This window comes from Alexandromys fortis, unplaced genomic scaffold (genome assembly GCF_014885135.2).
Source record: "Alexandromys fortis isolate MF-2015 unplaced genomic scaffold, M_Fortis_MF-2015_v1.1 scaffold_189, whole genome shotgun sequence".
NCBI classification, from domain to species: Eukaryota; Metazoa; Chordata; class Mammalia; order Rodentia; family Cricetidae; genus Alexandromys; species Alexandromys fortis.
In genome coordinates this window covers 2,721,385-2,740,718 of record NW_026068081.1, presented here as the reverse complement: position 1 = coordinate 2,740,718, position 19,334 = coordinate 2,721,385, and the positions used below count along the sequence as shown (strand labels likewise).

Genomic DNA, 19,334 nt, shown 5'->3' with positions numbered 1-19,334 from the left:
CAGGTCTGCTTGCTCCTCCCACATCTAAGGGGAGGGGCCTACAACCTTACTCTGCCTCCGTTCTAGCTGCACCCTGTGAAAGGTAAATGCTGCCACTGAAGGCTGCACCCTGTCTCCCATCCTCCAACCTTTCGCTATACCTCTTCCTGCTGGCTGCTTAGGTATGCCCAGCCAGGGGTACTAAGAACTTAGTGGGGGGGGGGGGGCTTCAGATGCCAGTGTATTCTGCATAGGCCATTTTCAAGCTTGGGGAATGGTTCAGAAACCATTGTTTCTCAAGTGTTTGGTAGGTTAATAGCCCTGACCCTACCCCAGTCTCTGCTTGCAGAAATACCCCATTCCTCATTTCTGAGCCAGAGAAGAGGAAAGAGTGCTGGCAAGCAGGCATGCAGAGGTTCCCTTGTGCTCTGTGCCTGTTTGTGCAGTGGGACTCGGGGGATTCCGGGATGGAGTATTTAACAACATCCTTACTAAAGGACCTTTAACATCCCAGAGATGCCCATGCTCATGACCTTTGATTTGGGGCCACTGATTTGAGTCAGCCATTGGATACTTTCCAGAAGGAAGAAGTATCTTTTTGCCTCTGTGCCTGGCTTCTCACTTAGGAATCACACCATGAATGTAGACTATTTTATATTTCACGGCACTGAGTTTTGTGATCCTGTTTATCCAATTTGACTACCTATTATGTAATTTGAATATTTTCATCAACTTGGTCCAGAGATTTTTTTTTTTAAAAATAGAATCTTTTTCTTGGGGTGGGGGTGGGGTCTTGAGACAAGGTTTTTTTTTTTTGTATGTGTGTGTGTGTGTGTGTGTGTGTGTGTGTGTGTGTAGCCCTGGCTATCCTGGAACTAGTTCTGTAGACCACTCTGGCCTAGAACTCACAGAGATCCACCTACCATGCCCCCCCCCACTCCCAGAACAGAATCTTATAGCTACATATCAAATTCACTAAGGTTCAACCAGGCAGATGGAAAACCTCTGTGGATGCATCATCTATTAACTCATCAGTCATGCCATATCAGTTATAATAACAGAAAATGATACACACTTTCCTTTTTAAAATTTATTTGGCACTGGGTGGTGGTGGCACATGCCTTTGATCCCGGTACTTGAGTTTGAGGTCAGCTGGGTCTATAGAGCAAATTTCAGGACAGCTAGGCCTGTTACACAGAGAAGCCCCCATCTCAAAAATCCAAAAGTAAAGAAACAAAGTAAACAATTTGTCATCACCTGATTTGTTTAGGATGCACTGATGTTGTAGGTCAGTGGTTCTCAACCTTCCTAATGTTGCAGCCTTTAAATACAGTTCCTCATGTTGTGGTAACCCCTAACCATAACATTATTTTTGTTACTACTTCATGACTGTAATTTTGTGTTTTCTGATGGTCTTAGGTGACCCCTGTGAAAGGGTCATTTGACCCACAAGGGGGTTGGGGACCCACAGGTTGAGAACCACTGCTGTATCCAGTCCCTTCAAGATGCTCAGTGAAGGGGCTGGAGAGATGGCTCAGAGGGTAAGAGCACTGGCTGCTCTTCCAGAGGTCCCGAGTTCAATTCCCAGCAACCACATGGTGGCTCACAACCATCTATAATGAGATCTGGTGCCTTCCTTGCCAGCAGTAGTACATTGTATGCTTAATAAATAAGCAAATAAATAAAAAATGAAGAACAGTTTATTGAGTATATACCACAAGAGGGCAGCAGGTTGGGCAACAACTAAGTATTGCCTGATAGGATATTTGAAGAAGAGAATCAAGACAATTCCCAGTAAGCAAATTTTCTAAAAAAAAAAAAAAAAAAAAGCTCAGTGAAAGCTCTTCCCAGACCAGACTTTTCCCCAAACTGACTTCCTCCCATCTCATGCAGAAGACTGGATGAGTCTCTCCCCACTCTCCAGAAATATCTGGGATTGGTGCCAGTGCCCCTTTCCAGTTCTGAGATGGGTGAAAACCTTGCTGGGATGTGGCACCTTACACTAGCATTCAGAGCTGGCACAATAGCCCATCCCCATCCATACTCTGTGAGTGGCCCCAGGTCTGGGCTCCTTCTGCACCTCTGTGAGCAATTGGTGAACTTGGAGAGAGGCTGTGCCACTAAGTTTACGCTGCTCTGCTCCCACGGCGCTTTTGCTGGTGACGGTTTGGTGAAGGGTATAAATCGTTGTAGTAATTTTTTTTTTAGACAGGCTGTGGTTGGATCTGATCAAGCCCCAGCTTTAGAATTTCCTCTGGATGCCCCTAAAGAGACTAAGAAAGAGAAGTAGAGTTGTAGGGGTGTCTACCAAGCCACACTTCCCTGTTCCCTTCCCCGTTTCTCCTAATCCTTTGACCTCTAACACTTCATGATTTGTATCAATTCTTAATATTGCATTTCTCCTCGTGCTCCCTCCACCTTCATCAGCTCTTACTGTTTTACAGTTAACTCTGCTGTTTGCTGCATGCTGCATGAGACCCAGGGTCCTGGTAAGCTTTATTAACTCTAAATAGAACTGCCAGTGGCTTCTAGAACATACCTCCCCAAACCCCACACGTGTGATACATATAGTTAAACCATGAAAGAAATGGCTTCATTCGACCTGCTACTTTCCTCCCAAGATTTCCAGTATAAAGTTGTAATCTGTCGTGGTTTTAAGTGGGCTTGTTACATCTGGAGTGCCTGCCTGCCTGCCTGCCTGCTTGATTAGATGTATGTGTGTGTGTGTGACGGCATTTGCACACTTCTGTCGCTGGAACAGCTGTGTAGCATAGGAGAGAGATCATCTGACCAGCACGTAAAGTTGCAGCTCAGACACTGTTTTCACACATAGCCATAATCATGACTTTGAAAATGAAGTGTGATGATGCAGGAAACTGCTGGGTTCACGGTCCCTTGCCTGCCACATCACAGTCAATACTGACTACCCCCCCCACACACACACACCCCAGATACAAGACTGTGCAAAGAGAAATTGCTTCTCTGTCTCCCTCTAGTAACTGCTTCTTATCTGAGGGGTTCAAGTTCTCCAATTTCTTTTCATTGCATGCCCCACCCTCCAAAATATAACCAAAGTGGAAGATAGTGAAGAAACCTCAGATACTATAGGGAAATCCTTACATTTAGTGCTGTAGAACAGGTGAGGCGGTTTGGCAGGCTTCAGGGCAGCATTTACCTTTCCCAGAAAGCCGCTGAAGTCTCGCAGTTTGCATTTAATCCCTAGAACCCATAGAAAGGTGTAAGAAGAGAAACGACTCCATAAAAGTTCCCCTCCAGTCACTCTACACCGTGGCACGTGTGTCCATAAACGGTACTAAGAAATTAATTTGAAAACTTTAATTCTGGGTCTGGAGAAATGGCTCAGGTGGTTAAGAACACTTTGCTGCTCTTCCAAATGAGCTGAGTTTGCCTCCCAATACCTGCACATTAGGCGGCCCACAATTGCCTGTAACTCTAGCTCCAAGGGATCTGACAACCTCTTCTGGCCTTTGTGGGCACCTGCATGAGCACACACGCGCACACACACACACACCTCTCTCTCTCTCTCTCTCTCTCTCTCTCTCTCTCTCTCTCTCTCTCTCTCTCTCTCTCTCTCTCTCTCTCCCTCTCACACACACACACACACACACACCCCCCTCCCTCTCTCTCTCGCTCTCTCTCACACACACACCTCACTCTCTCTCTCTCACTCACACACACATACATATACACACACTAAATATAAATCTTTTAAAAATTAATTCTGTAAGACTGTAAGAACGAGCTTCATGAAAACCTCTGCTAAAGAATTGGCAGGTAATTCTTTGTAAGAATCTCTGAGGGCTAGTGGTTGTGTCTACAGAAGTAGAACAGTCCATGCTATCACACAGATTTTAAAGAAAATGAAAGCAGTCATTATAGGATAAAAGAAAGCAGTGATTAAGCACCTTTTGTATACGCTACCAAAACCAGGAAGTGGGGTGAAATTGAATAGAAATGTTTTTAACAGCGAACTTAGATTTCTTTTTAACTCTGACACGGAAACTTTGAAATGTAGAGAGAAAAGAGGTGATAGTACAATTCAGCCCCATATTCCTGGAGCCTGGCCATCAAAGAATCATTGACATACAGCTGATCCTGCTGCCTCAATTACCCAGACATGCTGAATTATTGTAAGGCAAAAGTTGTATCATTTTATGTGTAAAATACATAGAATGTATTTCTAGGAGATAATGATGCTTTAAAATAAACACAGCTATCATTATCACACCTATAAAATTAGCAATAATTTGCCAACCTAAAACATCTAGTTGGTGGTGAAAGTACCCCAGTGGTCTCCTAAGTTGCCTTTCTTCCTTTTGGTTTGTTTGGGTTGGGGACTAAAGTATTGAGAAGATGTCCCCTGGCTCAGCCATGCGGTGGTTTCTATGGAGAGCCTGCTGTTAGTCATCAAACCAACGGTTGCATTCATTGTGCTACAAACCTCAGGCAGCTGGCAAAGGAATTCTCCTTTCAAGCAAATCCCAGCAAGGAAGTCCATCCAGGCTTCTGAAACAGAAAGCCCAGGGAACTGAGTCAAACAAATGCATCCTAAAAGAACAAAGCAATGATTTACAACCTGCTTTAAAAACAAGCCCTGGGGCCCCTGCTAGGGCACCAGCATCAAATGGCAGCTTTCTATTTAGTAAGACTAAATTCCTAGAGTATTTGCTCACTACCATAGTGCAGGTGCCTAGTCAAGTGTCTGACACATAGTAGGAGCTCAGTTCATATGGAGTTTCTTTGTTCTACCATTTTCTTTTTTAAAAATTTTTAAAGAATTGTTTCTGTTTTATTTAACTTTATTTTATGTGCATTGGTGTGAAGGTCTCAGATCCCCAGGAACTGGATTTACAGACAGTTGTGAGCTGACGTGTGGGTACTGGGAATTGATCCCCACTCCTCTGGAAGAGCAGTCAGTGCTCTTAACCACCAAGCCATCTCTCCAGCCCCTGTTCTACCATTTTCAATGAGAGCAGGAAAGATGTATTCTGGTGAATTCCATTTTGACTAATTCAGATTTCATTGCACACTGAGTGATTTTCACTCAGAGTTCCCTGGGTACGTCTTTGTTAGTAGCCATCCTTAAAATAGACCCTGGAAAACTATCACTGAAGTCACGCCTTAGAAGTGAGAGTCGATAAACAGCTGGAGCAGCCGATTTCAACCCCAACCTTCTGTGTAGTTGACTGCAAAAGCAGTTCCAGATCATTTGAGCTGGGAGGGCCTTAGCTGCCTAGGATCTGCAAGCTGCAAAGGATGTGCCTCCTTCCCAAAACCTTCACTTGGGGGGTTGATCAGAAAAGCCACCTGGAAGGCAGGCTGAGGGAGGCTTCTCTACATGGGCAGGCAGGACATTCACTGTGAACAGCTGATTGCATATTCTCATATATGCATGTTTGTCTAATTCCACTCCCCGCAAATAGCACTGATTTAATGGGATGACTGTTGTGTCTGTTTTTCCAAAAATCCCCGAGAAAATCAACTTAAGGAAGGAAATATGGTTCTGTTTATGGTCACTTGGCCTCATTGGTGTGGCACAGATCTCGGCAGAGCATCGTGGTAGAGGGGTGTACGGAAGCCGAGCTTCTCACTTCGTGCCAGCCAAGAAGCAGAGAAATGAGGCAGGGACAAGATACAGCATCACAGGACTTGTTCCGGTGACCTTCTTCTTCCAACAGGCCTGCCTGTAATACTATGAATCTCTCAACAGGATTATTTTTAAATCAGAGCCCTCAGACTCTAGTTGCTTCCTCAAAACCCCTTAGCTGACAAGGAAGCCTTTAATACATGAGTCTTTGAAGCACGCACCACATCTAAACTATAAAAGAAATCTCATTTTCAGGTCATAAACAAGGATTTTGAAACAAAGCAAAGAAATTCCCAGAGACCATTAAGACTCTCCCAGTCACAGGAGAGTCTTGGTTAGATATCTCTTATCATGGATATAATACTTTATGACTACAGGCATATCAGTCAGTCTCTTCATATGTGACACAGGGACCAATATGACTTAATATACTCATATCGCAGAAATGAAATCCCAGCAGGAGACAGGTCAAAGTACGACTTGAACACAAACCAGTGGGCTTCTGTAGCTCAGGTTTACAGGTCACTGATTGGAACCCCACCCATCACACACTTGACAAACAGGTATTGGCTTAGGGTTGCAGTTAGCCGGCTAAACTTGCTACGAAGGATGCCAAAGTTGAAACCTCAGTTTCTTCTTGTCCTTTGGGACAAGAGGGCTGTGAGTCTGATGCTGTGTCTGGTAGCCTAAGGTCACTAGAGACTTGGTATACATGGACAAGGTTATCTGGATGTGTTTATGTGGGATTGTATGTCAAGAACAGATTTTAAAAATTATTTGTGTGGGATTTGGTCTTTATTTTGCTTTATTAATGTCACCACTGCGGCCATTAATATGAGAAAGCATGTTCCCAGAAGCCAGTGCATAAGACTTTTAAGACCATCTAACATAGCTATTCTACTTTAGCTATTAGTTTATGACTTAATTTCTTTCTGGCTTTTTTTAAGTGATCCATCCATCCATCCATTCATTAACCCCCCTTCTCTTTTCATTTTCAGTTTGAGCTTCCTGTAGACGCACCCTTTCCTGTGCAACAGAACTGGGCCTCCCTCTCTTATTTCCCCTTACCATGTTTAGGGGGCATACAACCCATGCCCTCCCCTCTCTTCCTGCGAATGTTATAGAAGCCTGAGAGTCAAATGATGATGCCTGGCCTCTGACCAAGAAGCCAGCAACGACATAGCTTGGAGTCACATTCCATACCTTAGTCCCTGTCCTAGCACCCCCAACCATATGTGCCCCTACTTCTCCATCCCTATCTTTGCCAGACTATCACATGTTCAGGAGTTGCTATTTGTTACTCTTCCTCATTTGAATTTGACCACTATTTGTTTCCTTGAGGTATTTCCATCTACCCTGGCTGGATAAGTACCAGTCAAGGCTCAGAGCTTTCCCCCTTACACTCCTGCATCCTTGTCAATGGGATTGTCCTCCCATCCCTCTAATCTAAGGAGCTATAACCTCTTCTCATAGGCTTCAAAAGAATTGCCAGTGATACCTATTTCGTCTACCATCTTAGCCCAGCCCTTTCCCGATTCCATTCACTCAGAGTCACCTGTATTAAAAGTCAGCACACATTTCTTTGTACCAAACCCTTTCTATAAAACACAATTTTCTGGGCAAGACAGTGTATATTTCCCCTCTAATTCTAGACACCCCACAGATAAAGAAGGGAAAATAAACTAGCATATTATTACCAGCCTAGAGTCTTGAATGATAGACTTATAGAATTCTCCTTGGGGATTTCAGCATGGCATTGGTCATTTCTTGCCATCCCAATGAGGTGGACTAGCAATAATAATAATCCCAGTTTGTAAACTGGTGAGTTGCTTCAAGAAGCTAGGCTTGGGGCTCGCCTGGATGAGTATGCTAGTCCACCTGATTATTGTAATGATGGGTTGAATCTGCATTTACACCCGTGCCACTTCAAAGAGGAGAGACCATTAGCTGGAGGGAAGAAGAGATGCTGTTGCTTGACATCTACTTCGGTCTAAGGATTTGATATTTTAAAAATACCCTAGTCTTAAGTTTTATAATGGGTCCCATCTGATTCTGGCTTTTGGAAACCCTTTGAAGTACAGAGCCTTCCACTGTCAGGGCCATGAGGCACAGTATGGCTTTTGGTGTTTGACTAGTGAGAGAGCAACAGCTAGAGGCGACCTAGCAATGATCTGTGGCTAATATGGCGTCTCTCTGCCCTTCCTTTGCAGTAATCCATGGCTGTGTACTGAATAGTATGCCCTGCTACAGCTGGACTGGACTCCACTTAGCCTTTTAAGAGAAGGTTCTTATTTTAACTGACAACTTTTTTTTAATGGTGCCAGACAGCTGGGCCCTCCACCCCTGCTCTGGTACTTAAAGCTTCTCTCTCTCTCTCTCTCTCTCTCTCTCTCTCTCTCTCTCTCTCTCTCGCGCGCGCGCGCTCTTTTTTTTTTTTTTTTGAGTTCTGCAACTTGCTTCTGCCTTCCAGTCCGACTGGCGTGGACCATGACCTTCTTCTTTTTTCATATTTTAAAGGTGGTTGTATAATCACTACCTCTAAAACACGCAAGGTGTTTCGGAACTGTTGCAAAAGGGCAGAGCTATTCTCTACAATCACAGTTAACACCTGGAAGCCAAGACTAAGCCCAGAGCAGAACTAGTTGAAAGCGAACAAGTCAATGTGCACACTTTCTCTGTTTTATGGTCAAAGAGAGGCAATGTTGATATGTACTGGCCTGTGGCCAGAGGCAAGAACAGGGTGACAATGGGAAAGCATGAGCTAATTTCTTGGGAAAAATCAACTAGAAGTAGAGAAATTCAGGTAACCCTATGCCTAGAGCTAAAACAGAACAAGGCACCTCCACCAAAACAGAAAGCCCAAAGAAGAATCCCCAAATACCTTTGGTTACACAGTCAGTAGTCGGGGGAGTCAGGCTACTGAGTTAACTGAGTCTCCTTGAGAAAGATCTCTTATTTGTAGCCATGGGGTTCTGTGGGTTGGTTTTTTTTTTTTTTTTTTTTTTTTTTTTTTTTTTTTGAGACAGGGTTTCTCTGTGGTTTTGGAGCCTGTCCTGGAACTAGCTCTTGTAGACCAGGCTGGTCTCGAACTCACAGAGATCCGCCTGCCTCTGCCTCCCAAGTGCTGGGATTAAAGGTGTGTGCCACCACCGCCCGGCGGCGGGGGTTTTTGTTTTTAAGACAGGTTCTTACTATGTAGCCCTGGCATCACAGCGTAGATTAGGCTGGCCCTCAAATTCACAAGAGATCTGCCTGCCTGCATTTAAAGGCAAACACCAGCTAACGTGCGGACCCAGCTGTTTTAGGCATCTTAACTCACCTTTGCAATTGTATATAAATTCACTACTTGAGGCTTGAGGATTTCAAAATACTTTGCAAGTATTTGAGCTAGACCACTTTTCAAAAGCAAGGAGGAATTGTAATAAGGTGGGAACTTTTTGGCCAGCATGGATGATGTAACCCCTACGAGGATATTGACATGTAAAGAAATGAAGGCACTTATCTGAGGTTCCACTGCTATTTCTTGGCAAAGTCCAAGCAAAATTTTGTCTTTGGGTTCCCAATCCATTTCAGCAAAGGGACCCAAGTATTTATGTATGTTCCTGAAGGCAATTTTTTTTTTTTTATGTTCAGAGAAATCAGTCATTGTTAGAGGAGTCTTGAGGGTTTTCACATAGAAGAATAGGATAGGATGGATAGGGGCAGGTGGAGAGAAGACTTCAGGCCAGCTACTATGATGCCTGATGGTCAGTTAGCTTTCCTATAAATCTGAACCAGGACCAGGCCAGTGTCCATTTCACTGGTACACTATGTGGCTTCTTGTAATCAGGGAACTTTGGTGGAAATAAAAAGCCATCAGACTCATTAAAGAAGTTGAGATGATGCTAAATTTCACTGAGCAGCTCTTCTCACTGTAAGTGGGAAGGTTTTTGTTTTTCTTCACTTGAACATCTTTTTGTGTGTGAGACAGGGTTTCTCTGTGTAGCCCTGGCTATCCTGGAACTAGCTCTTGTACACCAGGCTGGCCTTGAACTCACAGAGATCCACCTGTCTCTGTGCTGGGATTAAAGGCACGTGCCACCACCGCCCTGCACTGAGCATCTTGAATCAGTACTGTTGTTACTATTCTTTAAAAATACTCAAAATTCTGTTTCCTTCTAGTGAAACAAAAACCATTAAATATGATCTGTGCTCTTGTTTTTCTAGACTAGAATGGAATGGCTTTCCTGAAACACACACACACACACACACAACATTCATTTCTCTGAAGCCAACAAGTCTGGTTTCCCCACCTAGTTCGGGTCTTTTTTAAAAACTCACTTGGCATTCACATGTGGCTGTTAATATGTGCTTATTTTTTAATTAAAGCAAGACTCATTAAACTGGTGTGTGGTGTTCTTCAAACCTTCTCAACAGATTTCTCCATGGTGATGGTCCCTCCGTGACCTGTTCCTGTCTTCTTGGCATTTAATCTACGCTACCTTCCACTGCCCACTCCCCTTGCATGCCACTTTAAATGCCCTTTCTCTTCAGCTAATTTTGTGTTTTCTCTCTCTTTCTCTCTCCCTCTCCAGCTTTTTTTAACCTTGTCTTCAGCAGCTGTACTAAGTCTAAAGGAGAAGACTGCCGTTATCGAAGAGTCAGTTAGGGCTCCATATTGTCTCAAGCAAGAACCCAACCAGTTCCCCTCCCCTGCACCTGTGCACATAACACCACACTCGAGTGTACATGTGTCCCTGTGTCCAGGCAAGAAGCTCTCTTCTGACTTACATGGTGTTTTACATGGAAGTGTCTTGTCCTAAACTCACAAGGCAGGAAAAGAATCATCAGAGCTGGAATTGGACCAAATGTAACCTCAGAGAGCCAACGACAGAACCACTCACCCAGGTGTTAAGTGATTGGGGCAGGAGATCTCAGCTGTGGGTGTGGAATTGCTGTTCACAGGGTTTTGAGTTTTCTGTTTGTTTTTTAAAAACAACTCTCTGGGTCGATGGGTTGACTGTGTTCAGCCACCATCAGGCTGATTCTGAATATGGACGAGAAAGTTGAGTGACATTTGCATCTTCAGCATTTGCAGACCTTCTGTAGCCCCCAGCGAGGGGGAGGCATGGAGCATTAACATTCTGCTGGAGAAAAACTGACTGACGGGGGTTTAAGCTTAGTGAGAACAAAGCTTCTCCACGCAAACTTCCGCGGGGCTTTGGGGGCTTTGCAAGAGGTTTCTGCTCAACTTGGTATCTGGAAGGAGAGCTTTGATGTTGGTAACTCTGCCTTCAATTCATTGGCTTTACTTAATATCCAAAAACCACGTGAGTGTGCTCCTTCCCACGTAGCCATCCCACAAACACCAACACTCTGCTGTCTGTCTCTTGAGAGAGCCTCTTTGCATGTTTTCCAGAAGCTGTGTTTGTTTTCCTTTCTTCTCTGTGGTTCTTTTGGCTCAAAGGTGTGACCAGTCACTGCCCTTCTGGGGCTTTCATTTTCCACAAGATACATCCCAGAACCAGCACTGTTTAGCTCATTATCTTTCTAATGTCCATGTCTATTTTCAATAAAATTCAAAGAAATGTTCCATGGCTCCATGATCTGATCCCATCAGTTGAGGGCGTGGCTCACCACAGTTTGCTTCAGGAAATGGGTGGCTCCCTCCCACGTGGATAATTTGGGAGGCTCAGAGAAACGCCATGGTGCCACTAAGCCTTCCTCAGTGGACCACCACACCCCTTGCTTCCTTCTGGCCCTGAAATTCCAGTGGGACAGGGTGGGTCTCAGCAGGCCGGCTCTGCTTTCCCTTTAATTAGTACTGGCTGGGCTAATCAGATGAACTGAGAACCAGACAGTAGAGGGAAGGGAAAATACAAAATGGCATCCCACAGAGCAAAGTCCAGGTAAGTTTTAATTATGGAACAAAAGCAGCTCTGTGCTGCTCCTCTCATTTTCTCCTGTGATGTGCACATTTTCCCAATTTCCCAAGTTGAAAGGCATTCTGTAGATATTAAGCCTTCGGTCTCTCAGAAAGAGCCGCCTCCCATCCTCCCAAGCATTAAGGTAGACAAAAAGAAAAGTCGTCTGTTTTCGGAAATCTAGTGCGTGAAGGGGGGCTTGCTTCCCTGCACTTCATTTGCCTAATGATCAAAGACTGAAGAAAGGACCAGGGCGTCTTCTCCCTAGCAAAACCTGAAGCCTCTGCTTGGGTACCAGAGCAGACAGCACTGACCTGCCTCTACGCAGCTCACACACTAGGGGGCAGCAGAGTAAAGCTGTAGTCACTTATGACATCACTGAACACTGAGGAGCAGGTGGAGGTGTGGAAAAATACAGAATCCTTAGCCTGTTGTGATAGCGGGAAAGTTGTGATAAGAAAGGCAAAGGCGGTCTGGTAATATGGTAAGGCGCCTGCTGGCAGGCCCAACTGTCTGCGTTTCATCCCTGGGACCTATATGGTGGAGGGAGTGACCTGATTCCTTGCAAGTCCTTCTCTCATTTCCCCACACGTGCCCTGGCACTCCACCCAGTTTCGGGGGTGAGGGAGACAACGAAAACCCTAGGAACCTCTTCTATTGCCAAAGACAACAAAATCCCAAAAAGGTAAAGGCGGGGATGATGGCACATTTCTATAATTTCAGCATTCAGAAAGCATGGGGAAAAGGAAGTCTCATCTGACACCAACCTGGTGTCAAAGATAGTGAATCTAAAGCCATTCTGGGTACACAACCAAACCCTGTCTCAGTAAACCCGGCCTGGGGTGGTGGTAGGGCTTCTCTAGAAAAGAGGAATGCCAGTAAGTCCTTCACAAAAGTATCTGGGTATTTGGGTCATTGAGATGGCTCAGCAGAAAAAGATATCTGCTGCCAAACTTAATGACCTGAGCTTGATACCTGGAACTGACACGGTGGGCGTAGAGAATTAACTCATGCAAGTTATCCTCTGGATTTAAGTCATGTGCTATGGGTGCAGGCAAATGTGGGTGCAAACTCGCTAAAGAAATAAAAATGAAAGGATTCAGTCATGGATGGAGCAGAAGAGATGACCAGCCCACAGGTTCAAAGTACTTGCGGCTCTTGCTGAGGATCAGATTCCAGCACAAGACCTGGGGCAGGGCTTCTTACTGCCCAGGTAACTCCAGCTGCATGGTTTCCTCTTTCCCTCTTCTGGACTCTGAAACTCCAGAATTCACGGGCACATACCCACACATAGACAGAAACACACATAATTTAAAATAACTCTTTACGGGGGAGGGCATTAAGTAGACGAGGTTTCTTGTTTTTGGAACCTTCCACTGAGAACCATCACAGTTGCGCTACTTGGCATGGGCTTTATTTGAGGATGTCCTTGTCCTGGTGGGGTAGGGATGCAGTTGGTCAAATTCTTGCCTGGCACGCAGAGCCCTGGATTTGACCCTCAGTTCCAAATAGAACCGGAGGTGGGGACTTACGCCTGTGATACAGCACTGAGAAGGTGTGTCAGAATGAGCAGGAGTTCAAGGCCAGCCTTGGCTATTGTAACCTGTTCACTGCCAACCTGAGTTATGGGGAATAAGCTCATTCTCTTCTAGAACCACAGTTGCCAACTTTGGGAGGTGACTCATCATTTCAATCTACCAAATTATTATTGTTGTTGTTGTTGTTGTTGTTTTGAGACAGGGTTTCTCTATAGCTTTGGAGCCTGTCCTGGCAATTGCTTGGATAACCTCGAACTCACAGAGAGCAGCCGGCCCCTGCCTCCCAAGTGCCGGGATTAAAGGTGTGTGCCACTATCGCCTGACTAGTAGTATGGATTCTTAACCTCTGTGCCATGTCTCTGCCTCCAACACTGATCTTTTTGAAGTCCTGTTTTTGGTTGTTGTCCTTTTTATTTATTTGTTGGTTTTTCGAGATGGGGTTTCTCTGTGTAGCTTTGGTGCCTGTCCTGAACTAGCTCTGCTAGACCAGGCTGGCTTTGAACTCACAGAGATCCACTTGCCTCTGCCTCCCTCCTGAGTGCTGGGATTAAAGGTGAGCGCCGCCGCCACCACCACTGCCCAGCTTGTTGTTGTTGTTGTTAAAGATACAGCGGAATGTGCGCGATGTAAAGATAGCTCAGCAGGTAAAAGTATTTACACAATGACAACCTGATTACAAATCCAAGAAGTGAACCAAGTCCTCAGAGTTGTCTTCTGGCTTTTACAAATGCACCATGACACCCATGCACCCACAAATACAATCAATTAATAAGTAATAAACTATTTTCATTTTGGATCAAGGTATTACTGAAAGATTTCGGCGCAAGTAAACCCTAGCAGGTCCCAGGGTGGGTGGGAAACTGAATATGCCAGGCAAAGGGAGACTGAGGGAGAAGTTTTATTAAAGGGGGGTGTAAGGGGAGGAGGAAAACAGAAAGGAGAGAGAGAGAGAGAGAGAGAGAGAGAGAGAGAGAGAGAGAGAGAGAGAGAGGTGGAGAGAGAGTCAGAAAGCTGCCCCTTCAGAAGAATGGCAGGCAGAAACCAGCTTGCCTCAGCGGGAAAGTGAGCATGGGAACTGAGAGTGGGCGGAGCTTGCCTCTTAAAGGGACAGGTTATTGACAGGGAAGGTCAGCAAAATGGTAAGTTACCTCATTCCTCCACTATATAATTGCTAGGCGTATTCATCTCTCTTCCATCAACAACCTTGCTAATAAAAACCTATGTGGAGAAAATGTACATACACCTTGCTCCTCACCAAAAACTTCTTTCCAGATTTAGCATCTGTTGGTAGTTCTTGCCTGAGCAAATCTGCAAAATGATTTTTCAATTTCAGCCCTTCCTCCCCAGGGTTTGGTCAATGCACCGTGACTTCAGGTCAGCGTGAGTCTTTTCCTCCCGCCCACTTGTCTACTTAGCGTCACTGCGGATCTATGGCTCTGTATGATAAATGTTTTATATGAATTTTTGGGGATTTAATTACTAACTTTTAAACTTGGCATACAAGGTGGTGGGCTTCATTAGGGCATTTTCATAGATCCAAGTCACTGCACTTTGTTCTGATTTGTCCCCCTCCCGCACTGTCCTTCATAAGCCCCCCCTCCTATCTTGTTGGCTCCCTCCCTCCCCAGTCGTTTCTTCTGCTGCTTTCAAGTCATTCTTATTCCATTTTCCTTTCTTTTTTTTTCCTTGACCCCTCCCTTCAGATTTTTTTTTCCTCCCTTCTCATGTTTCTCTTTGGCTTTTCATCTCACACACACACTTCCTGACGTTTTCTACTTCATTACTGTTCCTAATTATTTTGGTGCTCAGGCCTAATTGGAGGTTCCTAATTATTGCTTTAAGTCCATTAGTAAGCACTCCTCCAGTGCATTTAGGTTGAAGGGTACTCAGGTCAAGAACTCTGGGGGGGAGTGGAAGTGTAATTGTTCAGGGGAACAAAAGGCACTGATGGGAGGGGAGGGGGGACAAAAGCAAGGCGGGGAGGAGTATGTTCAATCTACAATATATACTCATAGGAAAATTTAAAAATAATATTTTTAAAAAGAATTTTATGAGACTGAGACAGCAGGATTGCTGTAGGTGTGAAGCTAGCCTGGGCTCCAGAGTGAGGCTCTGTCTCAAGAAAATAAAACAAACAAAAGCTCCTCTAAGGATTTCTATGCAGATAACAGCTGATGAGGGCGCGAAGCTTTCTTCAGTGGTGGAGCTGATGGTAAGCTGCCCATGTTACTGTAAACTACTCCAAAGTCTATGGAAGTTGAAAGGAGGCTAGGTTAGGAAGAAGGGCTTGGTGGTACTGTCACTAGAGAGTTACAGTAATAGGGAGTGCACGGTGTAATCAAAATAGGCATGTAACTTGCTCCAACACACACACAAATTTTGAATGGTCTAATTTCTGATATGCTGATAGGAATAGTGTTTAGCTGGGTTCTGAGGTTCCCTCCTGCCATTACTGACTCCTTTACAAGAAAGGTCAGAGAAGGAGCCTGGCACAGTCAGAGGGCTTGTGCGCAGTCTAAAGAGAGTGGCTGAAGGCTGTGTTTGAGAACAGATGGATGCTTAGTTTTATGGTATGGTTCAGGACTGCATTGGACTGCCTTTATACTCTCTCTTTTTTTAATATTTATTTATTTATTATGTATACAATATTCTGTCTGTGGTGCAAGCCAGAAGAGGGCACCAGACCTCATTACAGATGGTTGTGAGTCACCATGTGGTTGCTGGGAATTGAACTCAGAACCTTTGGAAGAGCAGGCAATGCTCTTAACCTCTGAGCCATCTCTCCAGCCCCCCCCCCCTTTATACTCTCTTTCCTCCACAGCCTCAGTCTTTATTCAGATGATCTGTTTCTGCTTAGGTCTCAGCTGATCCCTGAGAGATTCTGTACCTTGTGGAAAGGGAACAGGTTAAAACAGATTGGCTGTAGGATTTTATTTTAAAAAAGATTTCCAGGGAGAGAAGGTCACAAGAAGATCATGCAGGTGTTTCTTCTGCTTTGTTTTCTGGAGGCGACACGGTTTCTGTTCTCTAGTGGGAATCATAAAGAGAGCAGCGTCAGGACTGTTCCAGGATAAATGGCCTCTGGCCTCTTTTTCTTGGCTGTCTGGGAATACAGAGGATTGAATCCAGACCTTCCTACACGCTAGGTACTCTACCACCCAGCTTCATCTACAGCCCACTAGATGGCCTCAGTTTCAATGCTTTTTATTTTATAATTCAAAAATCAGATTATTCCTTGTTCCCCCTGTCCATCCCCAGCTAATACTCTCTGGAAACATCCCTACAATCACACTCAATTATGTGTCTCTTTAATGCCTAGGTGATTTTATTATCTTTTGAAATTAAAAGATAATTGCATCATTTCCCCCTTTCCCTTTCCTCCCTTCGTGTCCCTCTATGCACCCCTTTGTTCTCTCTCACATCATGGCCTCTGGACTCTTTTTCTTTAACTGTTGTTACACACACACATTCCTAAATATACAAACACAGTCTGCTCAGTCTGTATAATGTTTACTTGTATGGATATAGCTTGACAAGCAAAATGAATTATCACAGGAACTGTGATCCTACAGCAATTTCATAGTTTGAAAATAATATATAAGAAAGATAGATATATGCTTAGGCTTCTCCAGAAATTCAGTGATAAATTTGGGAGATACACACTGGCTTAAACACCCAAGCCAAGGCCACGGATGTGCTATGTAAAATGAGTTTTATATGAACTCCCTGTATAAGGCAACTTAGGAAATGGATCACATATCTGTCATTCAGGAATCTAGAATACTTCCCAGTATAGTTACAACTCCCTAAGTAAGTAAGGATATCTGTGGAATAGAATTGTGTCTCAAAATCAAGCAGATTTTAAGTTCATACCAAGAGGAAAGTGGGGGGGGGGGAAGGGACCTATGGGTGTCAGATATAATTGTAATGAGTCTACAGGAGTAATGTTGTTATAATTGTAATGAGTCTACAGGAGTAATGAGTCTACATTGTAATGAGTCTACATTGTAATGAGTCTACAGGAGTAATGCTGTTGGTAGTTTCAGAATTAATACTAGTAGGGAGACTCAAACTTAAGTACAAATCTGATGAAGATTTATTTCAAACTAAGAGGAAGGACCTTTTCTTCCTCTCAGATTTAAGGAGAGATGTGTTATAATCGCAATGCCGCTTTTGATGAGGGTTGGCAGCATAGACCACATCTTAGTTCCGTTGTGCTGCTATACCCGAGGCTGCAAAACTGCTAAAAAATCGATCGATTTCTTAAGAGTGCTGGAGGCTAGGAAGTCCAAGACCAAGGCAGTAGCAGATGCGGTTGTCTGGTTAGAAATATTCTCTGCTCCAAGATGGTTTCTTGCTGCTATATCTATCAGAAGGGAGCAATAAATACTGTATCCTTACATGCGGGGGTGGGGGTGGGGATAGAAGACCAAATGCTGTATGAAATATGTTTTGTTGTTGTTGTTGGTTTTTTTTGGTTTTTTGAGGCAGGGTTTCTCTGTAGCTTTGGTGCCTGTCCCGGAACTAGTTCTTGTAAGACCAGGCTGGCCTTGAACTCACAGGGATATGCACGCCTTAGCCTCCCGAGTGCTGGGATTAAAGGCGTGCGCCACCACCGCCCAGCTTCGAAATACGTTTTCTAAAGATCTAAATTTCTTTCAGGAGGAAGTATCCCACAGGCCTGATTAACTCTTAAAGATCCTATCTCCTTTTATGTTCTTGTTTTACCCCCCTTTCTGATTTTTTGAGACATGGTTTCTCTGTGTAACAAAGAGCCCTGGCTGTCCTGTAACTCGTTTTGTAGACCAAGATGGCTTCGGACTCACAGAGACCAGCCTGCTTCCAACTGACTCCCCAGTGCTGGGACTAAAGGCGTGTTTCACCACTGCCTGGCCCAAGACTCTACCTCTTAACGCCGTCACATTGGCCACTAAATTTCAGCAACCGAAATTTGAAGGGGACATAACCATAGAAGCCCCAAATTAATCCACTTATTAAAATATCAGCTTAAGAGGTAGACGCTAAGAAACTAGGATGGCGCAAAGAGAAAAGCATTCATCTGCGTAGCCTATGGCATGCCAGTGGAAGCCAGCGTAGGCATGAACAGCAAAAGAGGAACTCCCTGTTTTCTTAGATGGGACATTTTATCAAGGGAAAAGGAGTCAGTGGTTTTAACATTTTTCTTTCTCAAATTTTTATTAGATTTAAGAGACACAATACTAACTTATAAAAGATATCGAAACCAAAATAAAAATTATGCCCATTGAGTGGCAAGAGTTAAATGTATACACACGTGCTAAAATGGAATCCGACAATATACTCAGTAAGAGATACACCTAGCAGGAAATTTGAACAGCAACTCTTAACAAAACATAATCAAGAATTTAAGCGGGGCAATGGTGGCGCACGCCTTTAATCCCAGCACTCGGGAGGCAGAGGCAGGTGGATCTCTGGGAGTTCGAGGCCAGCCTGGTCTACAAGAGCTAGTTCCAGGACAGGCTCCAAAACCACAGAGAAACCCTGTCTCGAAAAAAAAAAAGAATTTAAGATTTTTTTAAATAAATGATTGGATGTGGATTCCTTCAATCATGAGGTTTGGTATTTTTAATAAAGCATAGATGCTAGTTATTGAGATTTTATTATACAGCTATTTTCTGGTGAAAGCAATTCTCTCCCTCTCATGGGCCCCTTTCCAGTTTCCTGGCATCCACCCTCCCTCACTCCCACAGCGACTTACGTACAGTAAATTAGACGCTAAATTGGTCGTTCTTGTCTGTCAATCTGCAAGTTGGGCAGTGATTGGTGTCCATAATCTCAGCACCCAAGAGGCCTAGGTAGGGATGTTGGTTCAAGGCTAGCCTTGGTTATATAGCAAGACCCTCCCACTTTTGAATTGAGGATGATGAGTCGTCAAAAGACACCTTATCCCGGCCACTGTAAGACTTTAAGACAATCCTGGCCGGGCGTTGGTGGCACACGCCTTTAATCCCAGCACTTGGGAGGCAGAGGCAGGCTGATCTCTGTGAGTTCGAGACCAGCCTGGTCTACAAGAGCTAGTTCCAGGACAGGCTCCAAAACCACAGAGAAACCCTGTCTCGAAAAACCAAAAAAAGAATTTAAGATTTTTTTAAATAAATGATTGGATGTGGATTCCTTCAATCATGAGGTTTGGTATTTTTAATAAAGCATAGATGCTAGTTATTGAGATTTTATTATACAGCTATTTTCTGGTGAAAGCAATTCTCTCCCTCTCATGGGCCCCTTTCCAGTTTCCTGGCATCCACCCTCCCTCACTCCCACAGCGAC

The 19,334-nt window shown here is 44.3% G+C and overlaps 1 protein-coding gene and 1 long non-coding RNA gene across 14 annotated transcripts in view; one reads left to right on the top strand and one right to left on the bottom strand.

The window, feature by feature from the left end:
* Nucleotides 1-11,158, top strand: part of Septin6 (septin 6) — a 134,371-nt gene extending 123,213 nt beyond the window's left edge. For 8 of the 13 annotated variants that reach the window (XM_050121898.1, XM_050121894.1, XM_050121906.1 and 5 more), the window contains one exon: nt 7,798-11,158. In XM_050121898.1, the coding sequence (XP_049977855.1) occupies nt 7,798-7,822 (25 nt within the window). In that variant the 3' untranslated portion in view covers nt 7,823-11,158. Of the gene's footprint in view, nt 1-2,423; nt 2,469-6,585; nt 7,289-7,797 lie in introns of those variants that run through there. The other 5 variants (XM_050121897.1, XM_050121903.1, XM_050121902.1 and 2 more) reach the window with 5 other exon arrangements.
* Nucleotides 11,159-15,049: 3,891 nt separating this feature from the next.
* LOC126488429 (uncharacterized) overlaps nt 15,050-19,334 on the bottom strand; it is a 5,357-nt gene continuing 1,072 nt past the window's right edge. The window contains exons 2-3 of the long non-coding RNA XR_007588685.1: nt 18,770-18,858; nt 15,050-16,055 (exon numbers count right to left, since the gene is read on the bottom strand). This is a non-coding gene — a long non-coding RNA (uncharacterized lncRNA). The remainder of the gene's footprint in view (nt 16,056-18,769; nt 18,859-19,334) is intronic.